The sequence below is a fragment of the Malurus melanocephalus genome, unplaced genomic scaffold (assembly GCF_030028575.1).
Source record: "Malurus melanocephalus ecotype Western Australia unplaced genomic scaffold, MMel_1.1 scaffold_59, whole genome shotgun sequence".
Lineage (NCBI taxonomy): Eukaryota > Metazoa > Chordata > Aves > Passeriformes > Maluridae > Malurus > Malurus melanocephalus.
Window position 1 is genome coordinate 602,778 of NW_026623291.1, and position 21,654 is coordinate 624,431.

The 21,654-nt window shown below is 41.0% G+C and overlaps 1 protein-coding gene across 4 annotated transcripts in view; it reads left to right on the forward strand.

Annotated features, from left to right (window-relative positions):
* The window catches only part of EYA2 (EYA transcriptional coactivator and phosphatase 2), an 80,972-nt gene that overhangs the window by 17,655 nt on the left and 41,663 nt on the right, over positions 1 to 21,654 (forward strand). For 3 of the 4 annotated variants that reach the window (XM_057365950.1, XM_057365952.1, XM_057365953.1), the window contains exons 2-4: positions 17,435 to 17,553; positions 19,350 to 19,394; positions 21,154 to 21,202. In XM_057365950.1, the coding sequence (XP_057221933.1) occupies positions 17,435 to 17,553; positions 19,350 to 19,394; positions 21,154 to 21,202 (213 nt within the window). The remainder of the gene's footprint in view (positions 1 to 17,434; positions 17,554 to 19,349; positions 19,395 to 21,153; positions 21,203 to 21,654) is intronic. The other variant, XM_057365951.1, reaches the window with a different exon arrangement.

The window sequence follows — 21,654 nt, forward strand, 5'->3', positions numbered from 1 at the left end:
GAATGGCAGAATTACTTACATATGTCTGCTTCTAGGGAGAGAATAATTGTTGGCAGTATTCAAAAATGAGAATGATTGAGTATCTAAAACTGCTCCCAACACATAGTACAAATCTTTTTTTGACATTTGATCTATACTGTTCATAGATCTTTTATATGCACAGTGGGATTTACTGCTTTGTAATCAAGCTGCTGAAGAAAAACGTTGTCCTTTTATTCACTGGGGATGACTGTAACAAATTAAAATGGTTTCCCATTAGCCTTCCCTACTTAGCTGAACCACTTAAAATTGCTTGGGACTTTGCCCTTGTCCGACCTCCTCACCTTTGCTCAAACTTTTGTGCTTCCAGGAGTGCAGCAGTGTTGGTCCCACAGCCTCACCTCTGTGACTGGAGTTACAATTCATTTTGGGCTGGAGGCAGAGAACCAAAACAGAGCCCAGASTGAAAAGAAATTTCAGAGTTTCATTTTAAAAGCACGGCAGATGATCTCTGGCATTGTAGGTTGCTGATAGTGTCAGGATTTTTCAGTAAGASTGTGCATGCAGATGAACACAGGTTGTTTTGATTTTAGGATTTTGTGGGTCCTTGAGTTTGTTTTTTTTTTTGTTTGTTTGTTTGTTTGTTTGTTTTATTGCTCCTGTGAGGTTTCTGTGGCAATAATGGCTTTACCAGCTTGTGGACAGAGCTGTAGAGGTGAAGTAACCGAACCTCTGAGGCTTGTCTGAGCACAGAAGTACATTTAAAGAAATATATGTAAAATTMTCTTTCTGCTATTGGTTAAATGCAGCCAGAGTTACAGTGATTTACAAAACAAACTGCAGGTTWGAAACTGCTTTTCTGTCAAATGTACAAGTCTTGTTCTATTACTGACAGTRCCCTAATGTTAAATGCACACACATTAATTAATTGTTATGATAAAGTAATAAAAAAGTCATGACAGTATTTAGGCCGTAGGTATGCAGTTCAATTCCAGATTTTTATTTTTTTTGTTATGATAGGAATGGAAGGTCTGAATTTCTTACCCAATTCCCAAATCTTGTTTCCTCCTACCTGTTACTTCTCTTTGTACCCAGGTTCAGGAAAAGTTCCAAAACTGTCCTATCAACCTCAACTATTCCAGTTTTGGAGTGTTTTTGTTAAGCAAGCGCTAACTTGACAGAAAAAAAAAGAAAAAAGGCAGCTGTAGGATTCTTGGCTGGCCATAGTGAAGATCTCATATCTTAAATATTTTCCGCTATCTGTGATTATTCCATAGGTGAAAATAACTTACAGTCTACATAAATGTGGAGAATGAGTAYAAGGAAACACAAGCTGGCTGCAAATGTTGCTTGAAGAAGAAAATCATGATCTGTATGTCACTGATCAAAGTAATAAAATCATAGCTGAGGCAGTTTGGTATCACTGGTATCTTCTGATCAAGAGGATGCTGGAACTTGAGTAACTCTTGGGGTATTGCAGGTTTCAGGTGGGCAATGTCTGGCAAAGAAATATGAAAAACTACTGAAGTCTCTGAGACTGTATCTGGGTTCCCTACTTGTGTATCTTGGGCCATGGAGTGCCAAGGGCAATATTGTGAGCAGTTGAGAAAAGGAAACATTCCATAGTTTTGCAATTGCTGGTGAGCACTTGCATCCTGGGAGGAGAGCAGACCAAGCAGAGTGTTTGCCCAGTGAGGCTTGTCTCTGTTCCAAAGCACACTCTGGGCTTTTTGCATATGGAAGTATGCAAGAATTCATAATCTGAGCCTGTGTTTTGTTTGTGTGTAGACATAACCTGCAGTTCATTACAGAAATCCTTGCTGCACCTCTGCCCCATCCTGTYTGGGAGTGATGCTGAGTCGAGAATGGCCTTAGAAATTGTGAGAGGTTTCGTACAAAACCACGAGCTTGAAAGAGCTTATCACTGGTGAGAGAAGGATCTCTGGCATTTCATAAATCATCAGCAGGACTAACGTGCTGTTTGGAGATTTGTATCGTTAGCAAATTAATCATGTTCAGGAGCACTCGGGTAGCAGTGTTGGATGAGACTCTGTGCAATGCCTCTCTGCCAAATAAACTGCAGGGAGAGGGACCTGGGGGATGGGAGGGGAGAGGAAAAGCCAGGCTCAGCTTTCACATTACCTCAGTGTTGTCCTTGATAGCAGTCTTTAAAAATAGCACTTTAAAAATCATTAAATAAAACGACAGTGAAAAACTTCTTAGCACCCTGCCTTGCTGGTGGCAGAATATGAGGATGGAGTGATTTCTGCTTCTCATATCTTCAGTGTCAATCCTCACAAGAATCATCCACAGGAGTTTTCTCAGTTGCTCCTAAGTCTGGAGTGCACATGGCCATCAGAAGAGTGGAGTTGTTAAGAGGTGYCACAGGAAAACCTCCTTTAGGAACGAAGGTCCCCCCACCCACCTGAATTACTCCAGGTGGAATTCCACCCACCTGAGTACTCCTGACAAAAACCAAAGAGCTTTTCTTGGCATGAACCCAAAGTTTTGGTGTAACCAAGGGTAATTTTGCCAGCCTTTCTAGAATTTCATTTGTATGCTCAGTTATTAATAGATTCTTGTGGTATTCATGTAACTGTTTTTTCCCTTGAATTCACCAGACTTGAAATTTGAATTCTAATCCAATTAGCAGTATTTCCCATACACTGCAGTCTCAAATGCTTACTTAGCTATAAGTTTCCATACAGCTAAAGATGCTATTTATCCCTCTGCTTCTTTGGTGTTACCTTCCCATCAGAAAATAAATACAAACATAGACSGGGAGCTAAATAARTGTTGGGCWATTATATTGTGCCAGTTTTCAGTTGTTGTGTGTAACCTGCAAATCCATTTCAGTAGCAATGCAAAAGACCAATAATACCATTCTGTATATGGATATTTGATGAGCTATTTGTATATAGCCTTTATTTGGCTTTTTTCTTTGACTCCACTTTTTAATTAACCAATCTGGACTGCTTCCACTAAGAAGCACAGTACTTGATTTCAGCATTCTGGAGCCAAGACTGTATTTTAGGGGCTGCCATACCTTGCATTTGTCTAGAGACCACCAGTGTTCATTCAGTGTTCTGTTGTAAGTCAGATATCTGCAGTTAATGCCAAAACCCTTGGTATAAATCTGCTGTGTTTCCAGACAGCTGTTTGATTAATTCTCTCAATTCTTCTGTTGTGCCACTGGATGCCAGCAAGGTCCAGATTTAAATGCTTTTTAATGCTTTGTATGGCATTACACACATTTTATAGAGCTGAGTAGGAGATATGCTATATTGTGCTTRATAAACTACTCTTTAAAATATCCAYGCTTCAGCTGCTTGCAYGGARAGATGTTTGCTTAGCTTTGAGAAAAATCTTAACTCTTACAGCTTTCACTCTTGGGCTGTTACTCTTAAAACTTAGGRTTTTGCTTAAGGTGTGTGTACGTGCTTTTCAAATTATTTGTCCCACATGAGGTATGTGACAGGACAAGGGAAATGGAGCCTTTCTCAATTTGATGTTAACTCCTCTCCAACAAGCCAGAAACACGAGTTCTTGTGGGCAGTCCACAAGAATTAGAGGGAAATAGATGGAGTGTAATTCTAGCAGAAACTTGTTTTGTTTGTTTAGAAATGGTACTGAAGGTTTTTTGTGGGTTTTGTTTGGGTTGTTTTTTTTTTAATCCAGGGCACAGAAAGGTCACAAATTGTTTTTCAGTAGTACTCCATTGCATTTCAAAAGGCTTTTCTGAGGCCCACGTCCCAGGAGCTTTTTACTTTTGTGCCACACATTCTTGTTATTCTGTGTTATTTTCTTGCTGATTTTTGTCCTCCTTAGTTTTCACTCGACTGGCACATGAACACTGAGGAAAAGTTCCYAGATGAGTTTAGGAGGTGGAGGTTCTGGCAGATATTGTCCTCTCCTGGGAAACCTTGCAGTTTGGAATCTTTGCACCCATTTCCTCTGCAGTATCTATTGCTGAAAATGCTCTTTRTTAACCTTCAGGAACTGTTAGAAATGAAGAATTTTAAGACATTAGATGATCCCCAATGCTAGTTTTTTTGATTAGAAGCTGAACTAAACAATGCTGGTTCTCTTCATGGCAGCATTTCAATTCTGTGCTTGAATTCACAGCTGAACTGAGTGAATTCAGTTGTGGGGCTCCTGAAGAACCAAAGAACCAAAACCCTCCAGGCAGGCACACAGCCTTTGTGGTGACAGTCTGTAAAACCAGCAGCTGTGCAGGGGTTAACACACTGGCCATGCTCCATGTGAGCCACAGCAGGACATGTGTGAGCAGAGGATGCACAAACCTGGCACCCAYTGCCCCAGACAGGAGCAGAGCCACTGTGGAGTGATGGGATAGAGGAGTCACACAGCCAAATGGGAATTGAAGGGAGAATTTAACCATGCAAAAGCTGGGTGCTGGAATGAGGAGGGATTTTATGTGGTCCAGGAGGGAATAGGAATGTGAGACTTCAGCTTCTGTTCGGTTCTGGCAACTGCAGGCAGTGCCTGCTTCCTGCACAGGCACAAGAGCAGAAAAAGGTTGTGAAGGAGTAAGCAAATGACAGAAATACACTGGTTTCATGGCATTTTTCATAGGTGTAGGGCTGCTTTTCTCTCTTTGGCATTGATGTATTTTTCTCCCTCTTTCCTGAGTGCAGCACGTTGGCATCATAATTACGAGCTCAGAGTGCTCAGGAGTGGGAATAGGCAGAAATCCCTGTTTTACAGAGGAGGTGAATAGAGGCATGCAGGTTAAATACGAGTTGGCTTTGTAAACTACTTTGATAACAGGAAACYTGTGGCTGACACAGGACTGAACCCAGGTCTCCCTTACGAGAGCCCTGGCCATTGGACCATGGCTTCAAATTTGCCATTTCTGACAATTTCACTTGAGACAAAAAAGTAAATTGTTTTTCTAATAAYAGTCATTTTTGTGTTAGTACTTTAAGATGGCTCTCTAATTAGTAGTTGAGGGAAATTAATGTAGAACTGTAACATGCTTGAATTCAGATATCTTTGCTTCAAATTTTGCATTACTCCTGTATATGCACTACTTCAAAAACAAAACACAATCTGAAATTAGGCCCAGTCTCTTTGTACCTTGTTTTTTCACTAGAGTTATCAGATTTTCTGTGAAGGGAAAAATGAGGTGAGCTGCTGTGTTTCTTTTGGAAGCCAAGCACTGCATTCATATATTTTGCACCATTGATTTTCTTTTCTTTTTTCTTKGGTAGCTCATTGCTGCAAACAGTTGGAGTCAGCAAGAGCATCTTCACTGCTTGTGAGTGAATCAGACATGTCTGATGCCATTCTGTAGTAGCTGGAGGGAGGAAATGACTTTGATCCTTTTGTCTGTGGTGGAAGTYATTCCATAAAAGTGTCAGAGAGAAGCCACATTGAAGGTGATGAGCTGAAGTTAATCCAATGTCAGGAAACACATCCACTGTTGAACCAGGCTGTCAGGCTGCTCTTCTGGGCTATGAAAGGGTGAGAGCCTTTGAAGTCCCTTGTGTGCAAGAGAAATTTGCCTGTAAGCTAGGGAAATTGCAGATCAAATCTGAGTTTYAAGTCTAAGGCAGTCACCTTCTCCGTGGCACATACAGGCTTGTTCTCAAATATCCAAGTAGCAAAAGTTGGCTTTCMCTTGCAGCTGGATTTCTTAATGTGTACAGATATAAAACTCTTTTTTTCTTTGATTATCTGAAAGAACTCTAGGTAGCTGCCATTTTCTGTATCTGCATGGAATTCTCTCAAGCTGCCCTGCAATCCTGTGAATGAAATAGCTGCCCCTTGCTGGTTGGGATCCCAGCACGGATCCCAGCACTCTCCTGGTGCCAGCAGTCCCCAATTTGTCACTGCTCCAGCAGTCRCTGTTGACAGGTGGCCTCAGAGGTGATGAGCTGTGTCACAAAAGCTCCTTGAGACTGGGGRTCCCAAGGGTAAGTGGTGTATGGTGGAATAGGAGGAAACTGCTCTTTAGAGGAACAAAGCAGGTTTTAGATGCTAGTTTTGTCACTGAAGCTGTAAACATCTAATCAAAGAGGCCATGGTTTGTGGTTATTAAAAGTTGCCCTCTGTTTTCAGATTGGACAGGATTTTTGAAGAATTTGAAGCCATCAGGAGAAAAGTTCGGTCCTAGTAATAGATAGTAATTAGATCCTATTTTTTTCAATTTGATTTTTGGGAGTGGGGAAAAAAGTCTTCACATTTAATCCAATTCTTGCTATTCATCTGTTCCTTAGTATGGTGCACAAGGAGTCTGTGACTTCTGTGCCTCCCTACACAAATACCACCTTGGCTGTCCCAGTAGGAGTAATTGTTGGTACTGTTAATGAAAGTTGCTACTGAGGGTCAGATGAATTGCTTGAAATCTTGAATGTTCTTATGTGTTTTACTGCTAAACAATTGGCAAAAAGCTGTTTGCAGCACCACACGTGTCTGACTTTTAGCTGTTGGGTGAAGGTGGTCCCTTATTTGAGAGTTGGTGCTTAAAGAATTTCTGAATTTAGTGAAATTTKGTATGGAATATGGAGTTTTTCTGCTGGGTTATGAGTTCATTTTTTGTCTTTTTTTAATAAAGTAGCAACTGAAAGATGTTGCTATTACACGGCTGTCTAGTTGTCTGTGAAATAAGCTGGTGGCTTCTGTCCAGTTGCAGGCAGATGTCCACATCACAAATCATCAGACCCTTTTTATAGAGCAGAGAAAATCAGCCCACGCTCTTTTCAGTTCAAGCCAGGAGGGATACAGTGAGGAAAACTCACATTTCTCCTCTGTTCCATCTGCATTTAAAGAAGAAAAACACGCATATGCATCGCTTTCCAGACAACTGTTCCAGTCATTGAATAGGAGCAAATGCCCTCCCGGGAAAGCATAACTGAAAAGTACTGGAAAGACAAATTYGTTGAGACAGATGTGCTCTTGTGTAGATTAAGTATTTTTCTTTGAATAATCTAGTGGAACTTGCAGTTGTGCATGTTAATTCTCYTGGCTGACAGGTATCTGGCTGGTGGGGTTTGTGGGCTCAGTTTGCAGTGATGGACAGATGAAAGGCACTGTTATGTTACACTCTGGTCCCAGCTACTGCTGCTAATTCTGACATGCCATTGTAAAACTCTTTACTTTTCATATTTGAGAAGGTGTTAGATTAAGTGGTTGGCTAATGGGCATCTTTGTTCCAGTAACAAACCCACGGTCTCTTTTCAGCACTTTTCCATTTACTGCCCTGACTGCTGTTTATGGCAGCAGTGGCAAGAGCTAGGGCTGCCAAATTTATTTTAAAGATCATGGTGTTTGGTGCCAACCCTAATCTCTCTTGGTGCCAAACTTGGCTCCAGCAGCGGTAGCTCTACATTGTTTTTCTTGTGCAACAGTTGCATTACATCATGGTGGAAGGAGGAAAAGAGATTTAAAAWATTCCAGTTATTCAAATGCAATATTCGCAGTGGGGAAAAACAAGACGGAAAACAAAACTCCTGCAGTTCAAATGTCAGTGTCCCTCTGTACTTTGTTAAGTCATTTCAGGCCTGTTTAATTTCATAAAATGGCACTTTCAGGAAGTGTTTTTCTTTATCAGATCACACTTTGCAAAGGAAAACAGGGACATTTGTGTGCATGGCATTGGGTTGATGCATTTGTTTTATTTGGGGTTTTCATTGCCATGCTGTCCTGCAGAGTATCAGTGACTGGATGGCAGGATCTCTGTGACTCCTTTTTGTTTGATCATATCCTTCRGTTATCCCTGCAAAAATTCCTTCCCTCTGTCTTGAAAATAAACCTGACAGCCAACAGTTTTGGGATCTTGGGCCCTCATTAACTTTCACTTGGGCTGAAAGAAAAAAAGCTTTACCTGCTGTCACCCCAAAACTCTTGGGAATTCAGACCTAGGCCCACCTGAACATACAAAGTGAATCATGCTGTCCATTTGTTATTCCCATGTTGTTGTTTTAGCCTGACTTTCAAATACCCACAAAAACTTATTAATGGAGTAGATATCAAGGAAAACATCATGAGCATTTGCTCTGAGCAAATTCCTTCTCCCCTTGGCTGTTCCCACGCTGTTGATTTGAGCTGTTGATCACAGAATGGTTTAAACTTTGTGAATCTGCTATTCCCATAAACCACRGCACTGATGGAGCAGTTCTGTTCAGAAATGCCATCATCTTACCACCATCACTGCTGTTTTATTGACAAGGAAAACGAGGCAATCAGAGATGCTTTCAGCCTTGTACATGCACAAGAGACCTTTTTCTTTGCTGTCTTCTCTGCTCAGAGAAGGTCTGACTTGAGGGATTTAACCAAGGAGAGAGTGCGTCATTCTCACTCCAGCCTCACCTGTACTGTTATGTTAGACTTTTTCCTCAGATCCAAAGTCCTCCTGCTAACTTACATTTCATAGTTCTTTTCCCATAGCTCTTTCTGAATTATTATTCCCCAAGTGCTCCTCCTTTACAGGCTGAGAACGGAGGTGCTGACACAGTCCTGTTATAAAGGGGCAGCTCCACCTTTCTCACTGGGTTGCTGGAGGACTCTGACAGSTTTGAGAAGTAAATCAAAATGGTGAAGAAATTCTCATAGTCTGGGAATGGAGAGCTTTTGGACCAAAMATGAATGAGAGAACATGCCCTGAAGGACAGCTCTCGTGCCTCGCCTCCTCCTTGGCTGTCTCGTGTTCACGTTGGTCATTATCCATTGGCATRGAGATCAATGCTGCAGCAGTGTAACAGATTTCACCTAAAGATTTCAGAGCACTTTCCAGCCCCTAAAARGAGCTTAATTGGCAATTTATACTGTAGTTCCCAGTTTTACAGAGGCTTTAATATAGTCTTGAGAACCTTGCCCGATTTCATAGTGATTGGAAGAGCTCAGTAGGAGCTGCTCTGTGTTACTTCAAGGTAAGCTGCACCTCTAGGGAAAATTTTATGTATATATATAAGTTCTGTTATTGCTGTTTATTTATACTGCAGTGCCTGGAGGTCTCACAGACACACCATTGCCCTGGTGAATGCTCACATGCCCAGAAGAGRAGCACTTGTCCTGCAGCTTCTCTAGGGATCAAAGGTCAGGAAGGACAGTGGTGACACAAAGGATTTGCCTGGAAATAAGTTGAGTTACCAGGGGCAGAGCAAGGAGAAAACCCCAGGTTCTCAGAGTCTCAGACCAGGGTTTGATCTGCTATTTSTCTGTGACTGAATGAATCTCGCTGTGTCCTCTGTGAGAGCTGTTCCTGTGTGAGTGAGCACCACTTTTTCCTGTGCACAGTTACCTGTGAATTTTAATAAGAGTATTGCTTCTCAAGCAGCGTGGGCRAGTTATTTTCTAATACATTGATTTTTCTGTAGGAACTTSRTAGAWTCATAGAACAGCTTGGGTTGAAAGGGWYCYTAAAGATCATCCACTTCCAACCCCCCTGCCATGGCTGGGACACCTTCCACTSSACCAGATTCCCTACCTTTTGAATGAGAAGTTTTTTGTTACAATGGGGCTGGTATAAATGTTCTGAATATCTTGGAAAATGTTTCCTCTTGTCACCCATTTCAACTTTCACTGCATTAAACAAAACACTGCATTGACAGAACTCCTGTTTTCCTGCAGCTTCTGGATGTGTTCAGCCCACAGCCGTGGCTGGTGATGGCCTTTGTGTGCTGAGTGAGGTGCTTTCCTCAGCCCTCTGCAGCTTGTGATGATTTGTCTTGTCCTGCTGCATTAAATAGASTTTCAGAGAAGTTATCACTTCCCTGTCGTATAGTTAGTTTTATAAAAATGATTGCCTGAAAGCAGTTTCTYTCATGCCACTGGAGTCTGGGCAGGTGTACCCAAGGCTCTAGAGATAGGAAAGTTCTGTTTGCTGCTTGTGATTTTCCAGTTTTTTTTGAGGCAGTTGTGTTTCCTGTGATGTTCAGTGCTTTATTGTCTTGCTTCATTCTGTTCTGGTAGAACTGAAAGAGTTTCTGGATGCTTAATTTTGCTCCTGCATTTCCTTTATGTTACAMTGTACTGATGCAAATGTTTTACAGATAAGGCCCTGCAAACACACACACAAAAGAATGAGTTTTTTGCTGGTAAGGTCAGAGTTTCATGTCCATAGATCCTGCTTTTTACTCACCACGACGTGTGAGGAGAAAGCAGAAAACTGAATGAGGAGGAAAAACTCCAATTATATTCAAGTGTGTGACTCAAGGTGGTTGTTTCACATTATGGTCCCAGTTCTGCAGCTGCCGGAATGGTTTTCTGCAGTCACATACAGCCTCAGCACGCCTGGGGGATCTGAATAGGAAGAGGTGTGATGGAATTAAAAAGCTTGTGAATGTCAGAGAGGAATGTGGAAGCTGAAAGGGTTTATTTATGCACATTTGTATGTATGCATGCACATACAATTTTATATTTCRCATAACTCAAAGTTTTTCTTTATCAGTATAGCTTGTTCTGTGTGGTACTTGCTTGTTCACTGTAAGAGAGCTGAGTAATTTTATACTTTGGCAAATARTATCTTTTGCAAGCATTGCTCCACTTAGCAAATAGGTCCAATAGATTAAAAAAAGTCATTGTGAAAAATTCTCCTTTCTCATTTTGTCTTGGAAAAGAGCACCTGGAGAAGGCAGTAATGAAGCCTTGCTAGGAGGTGGAAGAACATTTATTTATATGAACACAGCCTACTTCTTTTTCTATTTTTAATCAACAGGTCTGAGACAAAAGAGAAACTATGTATTTAAAGAAAAATCATTGAAAAGCAAACTGGAATAGCAGGTGATGAAGCCTGGTGAAGCAAGTCAATGCTTCTGGAAATTCAGGACTTCCAGTGAAACAAGGCGTGCAAGGCGTTATTTGTGCCAATTCCAAGCATTTAAAAATCTTAAGGCTGACTTTCCTTTCAAAAAAAGAAAAAAAAAGGCAGTGAATTTGGCTCAAAAAATCCATGAGACAGGAATTTTCATCTGTTTTTTACTGTCTGGCCTATGGGTTAAAGCAAGACAGAAAACTTCCAGTGAAAGTAAAATTTCGATAAAAAACTGCCTCATTTAAGAAAAAAAGACAAAACACAGAAACCATGTGGGGAAAGATTTTAAAACTGATGGAATACTTTGGGTTTTTCTAAACAATAGTGGTTTCAGAAGTGCGAAAGAATYGGTCTATTTTGTTATTATTTCTCAGTTATTTTTCTTAAACTTGTTTAGAATTAACACATTAAAAAARAAAAAAAAAAAAAAAGGAGGATTTTGCAAATCTTAGTGGTAACCCAAATAATTTTTTCCCTTATCTATCACATAACTTTTTTCTTGTTTCTCTTGGTTTTATCTTGATCTGAACTAATGTGTGCTGGAGGCTGCAGCTGTGCTAAGGACTCCCATTTCTTTTATGTCTGAAACAACCTGGGCAGTGCTGAATCCAGTGCTGCTTTTATTGTGCAATTACATCAGCAAAAAGYAGCTCTCAGGAATATAAACAGCCCRAGGCATCTGCCCTGCAGGTCACCTTGAAAGGATATCTTGTCATCAAGGCTSTGCTCTCAGCCTTGGACATGAGCATTTGTGCCAGCCCAGGTTTAACTTTGTGCCTGTTCAGGCTTTTCCTGCACACTTCTWTCAGATGTACTTGTGGATGAGCTAAGACTCATTATAAAAGAGAARAGAGGGTCGTGGTTTTCACCTGCTGAAGCATTTTTGAGTTTTTGAAATGGAAGGAACAAAGGATCTATTATAGATGGAGAGAAGGGAGTCCAAACAGTGTGGGGAGGAATGTACTGAGGGAGGAAATGAAATTACTTTTCCTCTGCTTTTGAAATGTGTGGATAGAAGGAGCCAAAATCTTCGGTGTGGGAGATTCCCTATGATTATACCATGTGGAAGGTGGCTGCAAGATAATACTGTTTTTTTTGCTTATGAATGATTCCTTTATTTTTGTACAGGAGCAAAGTGAAATTGGGAGCAGAATTTTGCAACCAATAGTCCTGGCACTGCTGCCTGAGCTACTAYACTTCCCATGGAGTTAAAACAGTAGAAGTCTTAATTCCCAATGAAAATTAATGAGGCATAGCAGGTGCTTTTGAAAATTTTATCCGTATGGGAAAAAAATTACTGCTAATCTTGTATTTCCTARGAATGAATTAAATCCAAACTTTTTAGGATTGGGGTAGGTTTTGTTTGTTTTCTCTGAATCAGASAGTGAGAAAGCCATCTTCAGGGTTTTTTGCATATGATTCACTYCTGAAATAAACTGGGGAATCAGACTGTCTTTTTTAATGATGAGTACCACTGGAGTCATAAAGTACTTCTTAGCAATCTGCACCRTTTTTTGGGAGGATAGAAAGATGAAAGCAGTTGATTGACTAATTAAAACCACATAAAGCCATGGAAGCAAGACAAAAATGTCACTCTTGCAATTGGGCTGCAATCTCTGTCTCTACTCCTCCCCTTCCCAGCAAAGCTAAAAGCAGAGGACTTGGCTTGTACCACTCCTGCCTAGGGCTCTGTGCTGGCATATGCATATATTTAGGAAGATCTAGTGGTTTGAGCTTGTGTTTGGCCTCTCTCCAGATACAAGTAGAAATTCTTGAGAAGATCATTGCATGGGATTGTTGCAGGGAACGTAATTTCTGTGTTTACCTCTCCCCTCATGGACAAACTTTGCAGTTTCTCACTCCCTTGAAGTACTTGTCTTTCCCATTGTAGGATCTGCCAGGTTTTTGCCAAGGGGAGGAGTTTTCTTTTTCACCTGCAGGGCTGCTGACTCTTCAGTTCCTTCATTGATGACAGATGCAGAGCTCATTCTCTTTGTTCCCACACCCATGCCAGCTTTTTCCTCCATAGTGTGTTTTACTGCCAACTGTCCTTTCTTTTACTCAAATGCCCTCCTGCAGGCTGCTGTCCTTTTGGGGAAAACGCCCTGCTCTTCCTTGTACATATTCCCTCTGAAATCTCTTAATCACTTGGCCATTGAGTTTACCGTGGTACCTCATACTACTCAGGTGTTTTATTCAGTGAAAATGCCCTGAAARTTCTYCTTTGAACGTGTGTTCTACCATTYCTGTACATATTGAAACCAGAATRRTRTTTTCTCACCCCAGAAAYGGAGMTGAGTGAACAGTGCAGACTCCCAGGCAGTGCCTCCACAGTGAGGATGGCGCAATGCCCACGGTGCTGAGATGCCTTTATTGTGTTGTGAGGAAGGTGTAAATAACAACTTAGAATGGACTGAGAGAAGATTTAAGTTGTGCCTGAGCAGCAGAGCTCCAGGCTCTGGAAGGAGACTCCCATCTGGTGCCTTGTGGCTGTTGAGCTGTGCTGGGCAGGGCTGTGGTGTGKTTCTGTCTGCCCACAATGCTGTGGTGGTTTCCTTTCCAAATGCCATCTGTGGAGTTCTCATCACCTTGCAGGCTCATRCCCATCCTTGAGCACTTTGCTGGAGAGAGATGGGATCACTCACTGGTTTAATCCTCAGCACACATTTGACTGTCCTGATTTGGGGTCTGGAATCACTGCCTTCAAAACATTGCTGTAGAAGAATATGTGATTTGCCAGCTGCCCCAACACCTCACTCAAAAATCTGAAAGCTTTAAATGTTTAATCTGGCATTCCTAGCTTCGTAATGACTGAAAAAATACCTCTGTTTCTGTTTTTTCCTTCCTAAATGTTAGAAAAAAAGTTTCTGTTTTTGGCAGAGATTTTGTGGGTTAACTTTCAGGGCAAAATATTGGGTTTTGAGTAGGGGATTCTAATGGAAAAGCTGAGCAACAAATTCACACAAGGTTCTTCTTAATTATAGAAGCCAAAAGCTCTTCCAGATGTCTGTCAGCCCAGCATGCTAGATGCTGCCATCACTGGTTTTAATAAAAGCTCATATTSAGCAAACTTTATTACTGATTTACTGTACACTGCTTAAGCCAGAAAATGTTTTTGCTCCAAAAAGAAAACAAAGACCTGATATTTTCATCAGTTGCACTGCAGCATGTCATTTACTCTGTTAAATACCAGCCCTGTTCCATTATTTGACTTGTTTTCTGTAGCTTGCCATCATTAAAACTGGAATTTCAGAAACTCTTGTCAAGAAGTCCATAGGCAAGAAATGCACATAAATAAATCAGTAAATGGTGCGTGCAAAACAGGCAAAGCCACTAACAGCACACGTACGTGACRTGCACAACCAGACAGGCAGTTCTGTGAAAAGTTACCTGTTTGTACATGCAACTAATACATGCTCCAAAGAAAAATGAGAGCTATAAAAAACACAGGAAAAYGTTATGGAATAAGTAGAGGAAAATACGATGTGACTTTGTGAATACAAAAGTGAACAGAACAAAACCAGTAGGAAAACCATCAGGCAGAGAGTAGCTAATGAAATCTGTGAACAGTGATGTAATTAAAGTGCATTAATCATTATAAAAGATCATTTCCCTTTAAACATCTGCTCCTGTTCACTTGGCAACAGCCTGGGCTGTGTCATGAGTGATGGGGGTTTGGATTATGCTCTAGGGCGTGTGTTATCTGAGAAACAAGGTGGAACATCTGCAGCTTGTTGGGATCAGGGACAGCAGTGCTTTCCCTCAGTTCAGGTGTAATACTAGGGCAGTAAGGGGAAAAGAAATGAGAKGGTGCTTAGAGTGGAAAGGAAAATCTTGTATAAAGTGCAACTCTGCCTTCTCATCCATGCAGACAAAATTTAATTGGGTGCCAGTGGATTTGAATCAACTTAAYTCCTCTGAGAAAAAAGCCCCTTCCCACCCTGCTGCTTTTCAGAGAGCCTTAGGAGCTCGTAGCACACAGCTTGTTCCACCCCACTGAGAAGCACCACAAAAAATTCTTTCTRAGTTCTTTTCTCTGTGGGAGCCTGGCTGTGCCAGCAAGAGTGAGATGAGCCATTCCAGGAAAAAAAAGCTTTCTGGCATAAGCTGAGTGTGCAGAAGCAGAGCTGTGCCCATCCCTTACTGCCCTGCAGTCTGTGCTGGGTGAGGTCTCTGTGCAGGTACCAGTGGAGCAAAGATTCCTCCAGGGCTGTGGGGGCTGAGTGGAGCCTCTCATGAGCTGTGTTCCGAGTCAAGTGAGGACTCAGGGGTTGTTGTTTCTGCTCTGTCATTGGACTGTGTCCCCCGGGTAGGATTTTTTACACTTGGGGACTGTTTTTTGTGTCCTTGTAGACATCTGACTCCTTGTTGCATTTCCACACAGTTGGTGGAGTTGCATTTCCACTGGTTGTGGGCACAAATGGTGGCTCCTGTGCATCTGCATTTTTAGTTTWTCTGTGTTTCAGGCAGGGAGAGGGGGAGATGGTTGTGCTCTTCTTGCAGGGACACATCTGAAGGTGGAACCCTTTGAGACCCACCAGCAACAAAGATTCAGCTGCAGAGCAACACTGATTTTCATCCTGATCTTGTTTCATTAGCAAATCTGTAGCACAAAGCACTTGGGGACCAGGGGTGACACAAGTGTTGGATCCAGGATACTGAATTGCTACCATGTTGGTCATTCATAAGGTCTCCTTTATGGCACTTACTTGGGGTTTGCCAGCCTGTGGCATTCAGGCTGTGTTTGTGGTGGGAGTGCATATGCCCACGTGGATTTCCAAGGGATGCAGRCAGATCCCAGATCCCACCTGGAAAAAGGACTGGGGTTGTGGACATGTGCATGGTTAAGTCTCTTCATGCCTATTTTTGGAAGTTTGGTGAATTCACAGAGGGTTCATGATTTTTCTGCCTGGGCAGCTGTTAGGTGAGAAAGTGAAAATRAGCTCAGCTTTTGTCTTTGCTGTTCAGCTACAGGTGGAACACTTGATCTGGTTTGTGCCTGTTCATAACAATACCTGCCCTCCCTCAGAGAGACTTGCAGGCTCTGTGAAAGGAATTGGGGTGATTCAGATAAAAAGTTTGTGGTTTTTTGTTTCTTAAAGCTGGTGAAGCCATACAGTGGTATTTAAACAGAAAATCAGAACAAACCTCAGAAGCGCATAGATTGGTATTGCAGGAGCCTGAAGATCTCAGGTTTATGCATTGCTTTCTTTAGCTTGGTGATGTTTTAGGTGTGCTGTGGGTTTTTACCAGCCCGTTGCTGTCGTGTAGCCCAGCTGAGGAAGGTGCCAGCCTGGGAGCAGGGCTGTGCCAGCTGCCTTGGCAGGCTCAGTGCTGAGGAAAAGGGACAAAGGGAACCTGAGCAGGCTGCAGCCAGGTGCCTTGGATCCACTCACCACCCTGTTCCCTCTCCCCCATCTGCTCTTGTTCAGGCCCTGCTCTGTCCAGGAGCACAGTTTAATTTTTCCCTAATAGCCCTAAGGTCCGTGTGGCCATGGAAAGCCAAAAAGGGCAGAGGTTTTTGGGTTCTTTCTGTTCATCATCTGGGCTTGAATCAAAACCTGCAAGTTTAGCCTTGAAAAATTCAAATGGGTTTCCATGGCATTGTATATGTTTAAAAAGAAAGAAAGACAATTAATTGAGAAATTTAACTCCAGATTTTCTTTAGCCAGTGGGTTCTTGAGGGGTCTAGATGCTGGCATTGGTTGCACGGGGAACAAGGGAAGAACATTATGGGGGTGAAGATTTCAAGAAAATCTGCCTTGCATAAAAGGAAGGCATCAAATGTAACAGACCTTACTGTACTCACCCTGTTGCCTTTACCCAAACTTGCAAATGTAGGTGTGTCAGTCTGTGCCTTGTTATTAAAGTTGTATTTTGTACCCATCCAAAACATCCAGCATTTCCAAGGGAAGGWAGCAGCTGAGGAGGTGTGTACCTGGAGGTAGACACATGTATTGAAAATGTGGTGTGTACATGAATAGATCTRTTTATGTTGTGCATGGAGTCTGAAATAATGATTTAGTCCTCCTTTCTGCACTGTTTATGTAATGCAGAGGGTTTAAGCTTTTTTTTTAATGTTGGTCAGACATAAGGAATTACACTTTGGAGGTGCAAGTCCTAGATGCTGTTAATTTGAAATTTTTYGTTGCATCAGATAAGGCTGTTCATGTGAAAGGGACTGTCCTTGTGTCACTGCCACCTAAAGGCCAGGGCATTGTAGTTGGGTGCCTGATTTGGGTGTCCCCTGGAAAACTGATTCTGTCACCAGTACTAACTTTATTACCTTTTAAGACCAGATGCTCTTAACTGCCCTCACCTTCATTTTCAGCTTGTAATAATCTGTTCTGCAGCCTCCTGCAGACTGGACACTGGTGTGTATATTCTTGCTTTGATGGCAAATGAGATACCAGGGATTGAGTTTTTATATGGCAAAATCCAGGAAGAAAGGGAAATCATTAATCAGATGGGTGTAATCTCCAAGGAAGCAAGTACTGCATTTTAATTCAGCATTTCCCTTTGATGAAAACTTTAGTGAATGTTATTATGTGGAATTTATATGAAGCCTGGGTTTAGGTAATCAGCTTTAATATTTATACTCTTAGGGAAAAAATTTGAATCATTAGTAAGCATGCATAATTAATGAATAAATTGTATTTTTCCTTTGTTTTCCTTCAGGTATAAGGAAATGCTAGATCTAGTGATATCACCCAGCCTGACTGTAAATAGAGAGTGCCCTGACAGACTGAAGCTTAACCTTTCTCACATTTATGCCACGGCTCCAGATGACATAGAAGGTAGGCTGCTCTTCTGCTTACTGTTTGCTGGTTTTAACATAACATATATATGTATATGTATATGTAACTGAAAGGAAYTGGCCACTACAAGGCCTCTGCTTCTGGCAATTAGCTTTACAGTGTAGTGAGCAACTGAGATTTTTGAATATTTTTTTTGCAGACTCTCCAGTTGTGGTTGAATCCTTTAGTTCTGYAACAGTTTGAATGCAAATGGAATAGAAATATTTCATATGTAAATATKTATCTGTGTATATTGCACATATGCACATGTAGAGTTTTGTTCCACTGGAAAAGAAATTGCAGGTGTAAACCAGATTTTGTGTAGACCTGGTAGATTTTGCCTGGACCCACTGGAGCCCTGGTGGTGTGAACGTGAGCCCTGGGCTTTGCTGTCTGTGCTGCTGCTGCTGTTGAGGTGGGGTCTGGGGGGCTCCCAAGGCCAGAGATGAATTGAGCAGCCAAAAAAACCTCTTGCCAAAGCAGCTCTGTGCCCCAGTTTGCATCGCTCTGAGATCTCTGCTGCCACCCCCAAATGGTTTAGCCCTGCYGGCCTCTGCTCTGCAGTTTCACATTTGGCAGGTACCAGGGACGAATTCTTTCAGTGGTTGAGGCTCTGATGGAAATTTATCTGCTCTCCTCCTTTTCTCCCCCCCTGCCCCATCATACTGTTCAAGCGAAGGAAACAGAAGAATGTTAAATCTGCTAAAAAAATTATTGGCAAGTGATGCAGCTGAACTAGTTCTTGCTAGTACAATCCCAGCTATTGTTTGCTGCGGTCAGGATCTGTCAGCCTTCCTGTTAGAGGGGAGTTAGGAAAAGGCACTGGCTGTTATGTTTTAGTAGTATGTTTAACCCTTCCTTTATAGGTTCTTAGAAGCCCAGATGTTTTGTTTGCATGTTTGCTGAGGCATTAGGAATTGCGTGATTAAATCACGTACATCATGACYGCCTATTTACCAGAGCAGTAGAAGGAATAACAGTCTAAAGGAAACATCCTTTTAAGTGTTCCTGTTTGCAGAAAAGATTAGGGCTAGAAATGATTTTTAGGTACATCATTCTGTAAACATCTTGGTGCAGAAACTGTTTTTTATTATGTGAGATAAATAAAAGCCAACACAGGAGTTGTGCTGTTGGACACCAGTTTGCTTCTTATGGAAATATTATGGTGCTTTTTCTACAAAATGATCCCCTGTGCTATCAAGATTGTTCTCTTTCCCATGAAAATAGCTTTTGTTAATTTGAAGAACCGGAAAATACTTGTGTGTTTGACAATTCTGACTGACAGAGCTCTTAGTGCAATAAATGCACACAAATTTATGCTCTGTATTACACATACAGTATTAAATTTAGTAAGTYTAGTCATAGTAGTTACTAATTTAGATGTCCATGTAGCTGTCTGGCCTGTTGTTTTCATGACTGCTAGTCATGAGATGTGCAGTTATATAGATATAAATTTCAAGTGCATATTTTGCCTGTAGGATTAACTTTGCCTTTTCCTGTCAATGGCAGKAGCATATTGCATATTCACTCACAGTAAATTCCTATTTGGCATTCTTGGCAAACTTATTTACTCTGTTYCAAAATAAAAAATYTGAAGCRGTGGTRTTTTTCAAAGAGGGAAGAAATRAGGCTTATGCTCAAACTGTTCTGCTGTTTTTCAATGTAAAAGGGATTATGAATTCCAAAATGTCTATTTCTTCAATGCAATTCTGTTTGGTAATGAGGAGCAGACWGAAATGGTGCAGTTCCTGTTTCCACGGTCTAAAAATCTAATTTTCTAAACTGTTTTCTTTCAGGTAGGTCAAAGCAAATTTTTCTTAGTGTGTTTGAAGGTGAGTCAGGTAAGCTCAGTTTTGGATTTAAACCCAGTCCTTTTTCTGTGTATGTGTAAGTGAATTGGCACATTTGTATGGCATCCTTTGTCAATAATGTGCACATTTGTGTAACACTGTCTTTGTCAGAATTTTAAGCTAAATCTCTCTGCCTGTTGCTTGGGAAATAGGTTACTGTTCCACATTCTATGAGCAGAGAAACTAAGGCAGGGTTGCAGGTGGGTTTTACTTTTCTAAGTTGTTGGAGGATTGCAGGAGTGTGAGGAAGGAGTCTTCATGGTTTTATTCCTGCCAGTGGTTAGGGTGAACCTGTTAGTGATTAGGCCTGTATAGGTTTCATGGTTAATAACATAAATTAATATTCTAAAAAAAGAATAATACCGAGTAAGTAATGCTTTTAGTAAGAACTCATGACAATGCATTTTTTATTGAAATCTAGTCTAGAAAGGTATCAGATGAAATGGCAGTGTTTTTAAAAATAGTTTGGTGTAATCTCCATGTTGCAGTGTGAAATGACCAAGCCATGTAAAATGTTGTGGGAAAGGGTTGTGTGGGAAAGAACAGTTTCAAAAGAGAGCTAAATTGGGAAGAACAAACGTTTCAGATGTGAGCATGTTGGATCTTTTTGGACATTCTGTCCGTGTCCACAGCATAACAAGTTACCCAAACCCATAGGGCCACTTGCATGCATATAGACTTTATATGTACTTGCATATTCATTAAATGAGAAAATGGTTTAAATGTTTAATTCTTCAACTGACCCGTGTCTGAACAAAGGAAGCTGTGCTGTTTTGGTCACTGAAGGTGCGTGGAGAAGCCAAGTGCAATTGTCTGATGTGTTCATTGATGCAGCCAGCAGAGACAGAGGCTGAATCAGTTGTGCCTAATGTCATTATTGATGACTGTGAGACTGTTTTGGCATTTATAGTGCTGAACTAATGACAGCTCCAGCCAAGAACCARGAAGCAAAGTTTGGATGGCACTGTGGAAGCAACCTGTAAAATAGACATGGTGGTGTTTTGGTATGATGTTTTCAGTACAACTTGCAGGCAACTTGCATTTTTCTATTTAGCTTTTGGRTTATTTCTTTAGTTTTAAATTAGGTAAACCTAAATTTATCTTTGWATAAAGCTGATGGCATGTTTTTCTTTGGTAGCATTACAGGACACAACTGTTTGGTCCATTAGAAGGCATCTTGCACATGTAACTTGTATGATTGGTTTTCTACTGATTTAATTTTTTTGGTTGCTGGTAGTTCAATAAGGTAGTCTATAGTTAGCAAAAAAAATTTCAAATTAAGGAGATTTATAATGTTGTATTTTTAATATTTACTATTTTTGATATATTTTAATGGATATTAAAGAAAGTGAGTCATGGTCTAGGAGAGTACCAAAAAAAGCAAAAGAGCAAAAAATGCAATGAGCTTAAATCACTTCAGCAATCATAGTATGGCTTTTATAGCCTTCAGCATGTGACTCATTGCTTCAAAGCCCAGCTTCATGATTGATATCAGTCCCATGAGAAGAAGAAACTGGCAGTTCAATCRACTGGTTCAATCAACCTCAGTTAAAAATTAAATCTGTATTTGTTGTTAAGCGGAGAATATCTTTCTTAACCTACCTCAGTTTGGGAATATTAACTAAAAAATAAAAGGTCTTCTGATTCCTGAATATTATTCTCAAACCAGCAGTGGTAAAAACAATTGTATCAGCTTGGCCACAGAACAGAACATGAAGAAAATGTAAGACCCTTTCATTTTGTTTTCCAGGCAGCAGCAAAGCAGCACCGCAGTGTCCTCTCCATCTGTACACCACAAAGTGAGTGCTCGTGCCAAGTGCTGTAATTTAAAATCCGTGTTTTGCTGAACAGCCATTTTGTGCAGACTTCTGTCACCTTAAAAAACATCTGCCCTAAGCCCATCCACCTGTTCCCCAGCACGTCTCTGGCACAGTGAAGTAGCTGCTTCTTAATCTTCTTAGATACGGAGTGAAAGAAGGTTTGAGGTACTGTCCACTGTATTTTTGTGCCCCTGAGAATCCAAATCTTACCAGTTTGAATATCCTTGTGTTTGTCAGTGACCATGGAGAGAATGTGTTGGAATGTCACTTGTTTGGCTAACTCAAAATGAAACAGGAAAAATCTGTSTTGATTTTATTTTATTTTTTTTAAYCTGCATTTATTTTTCACTGTCCTAAAGTCCCCATGCATTTAGGTGGCTTTATCTGATAGCTCACCTCAGGAGCCACGTACTGAAACTTSTGCTTCAGCC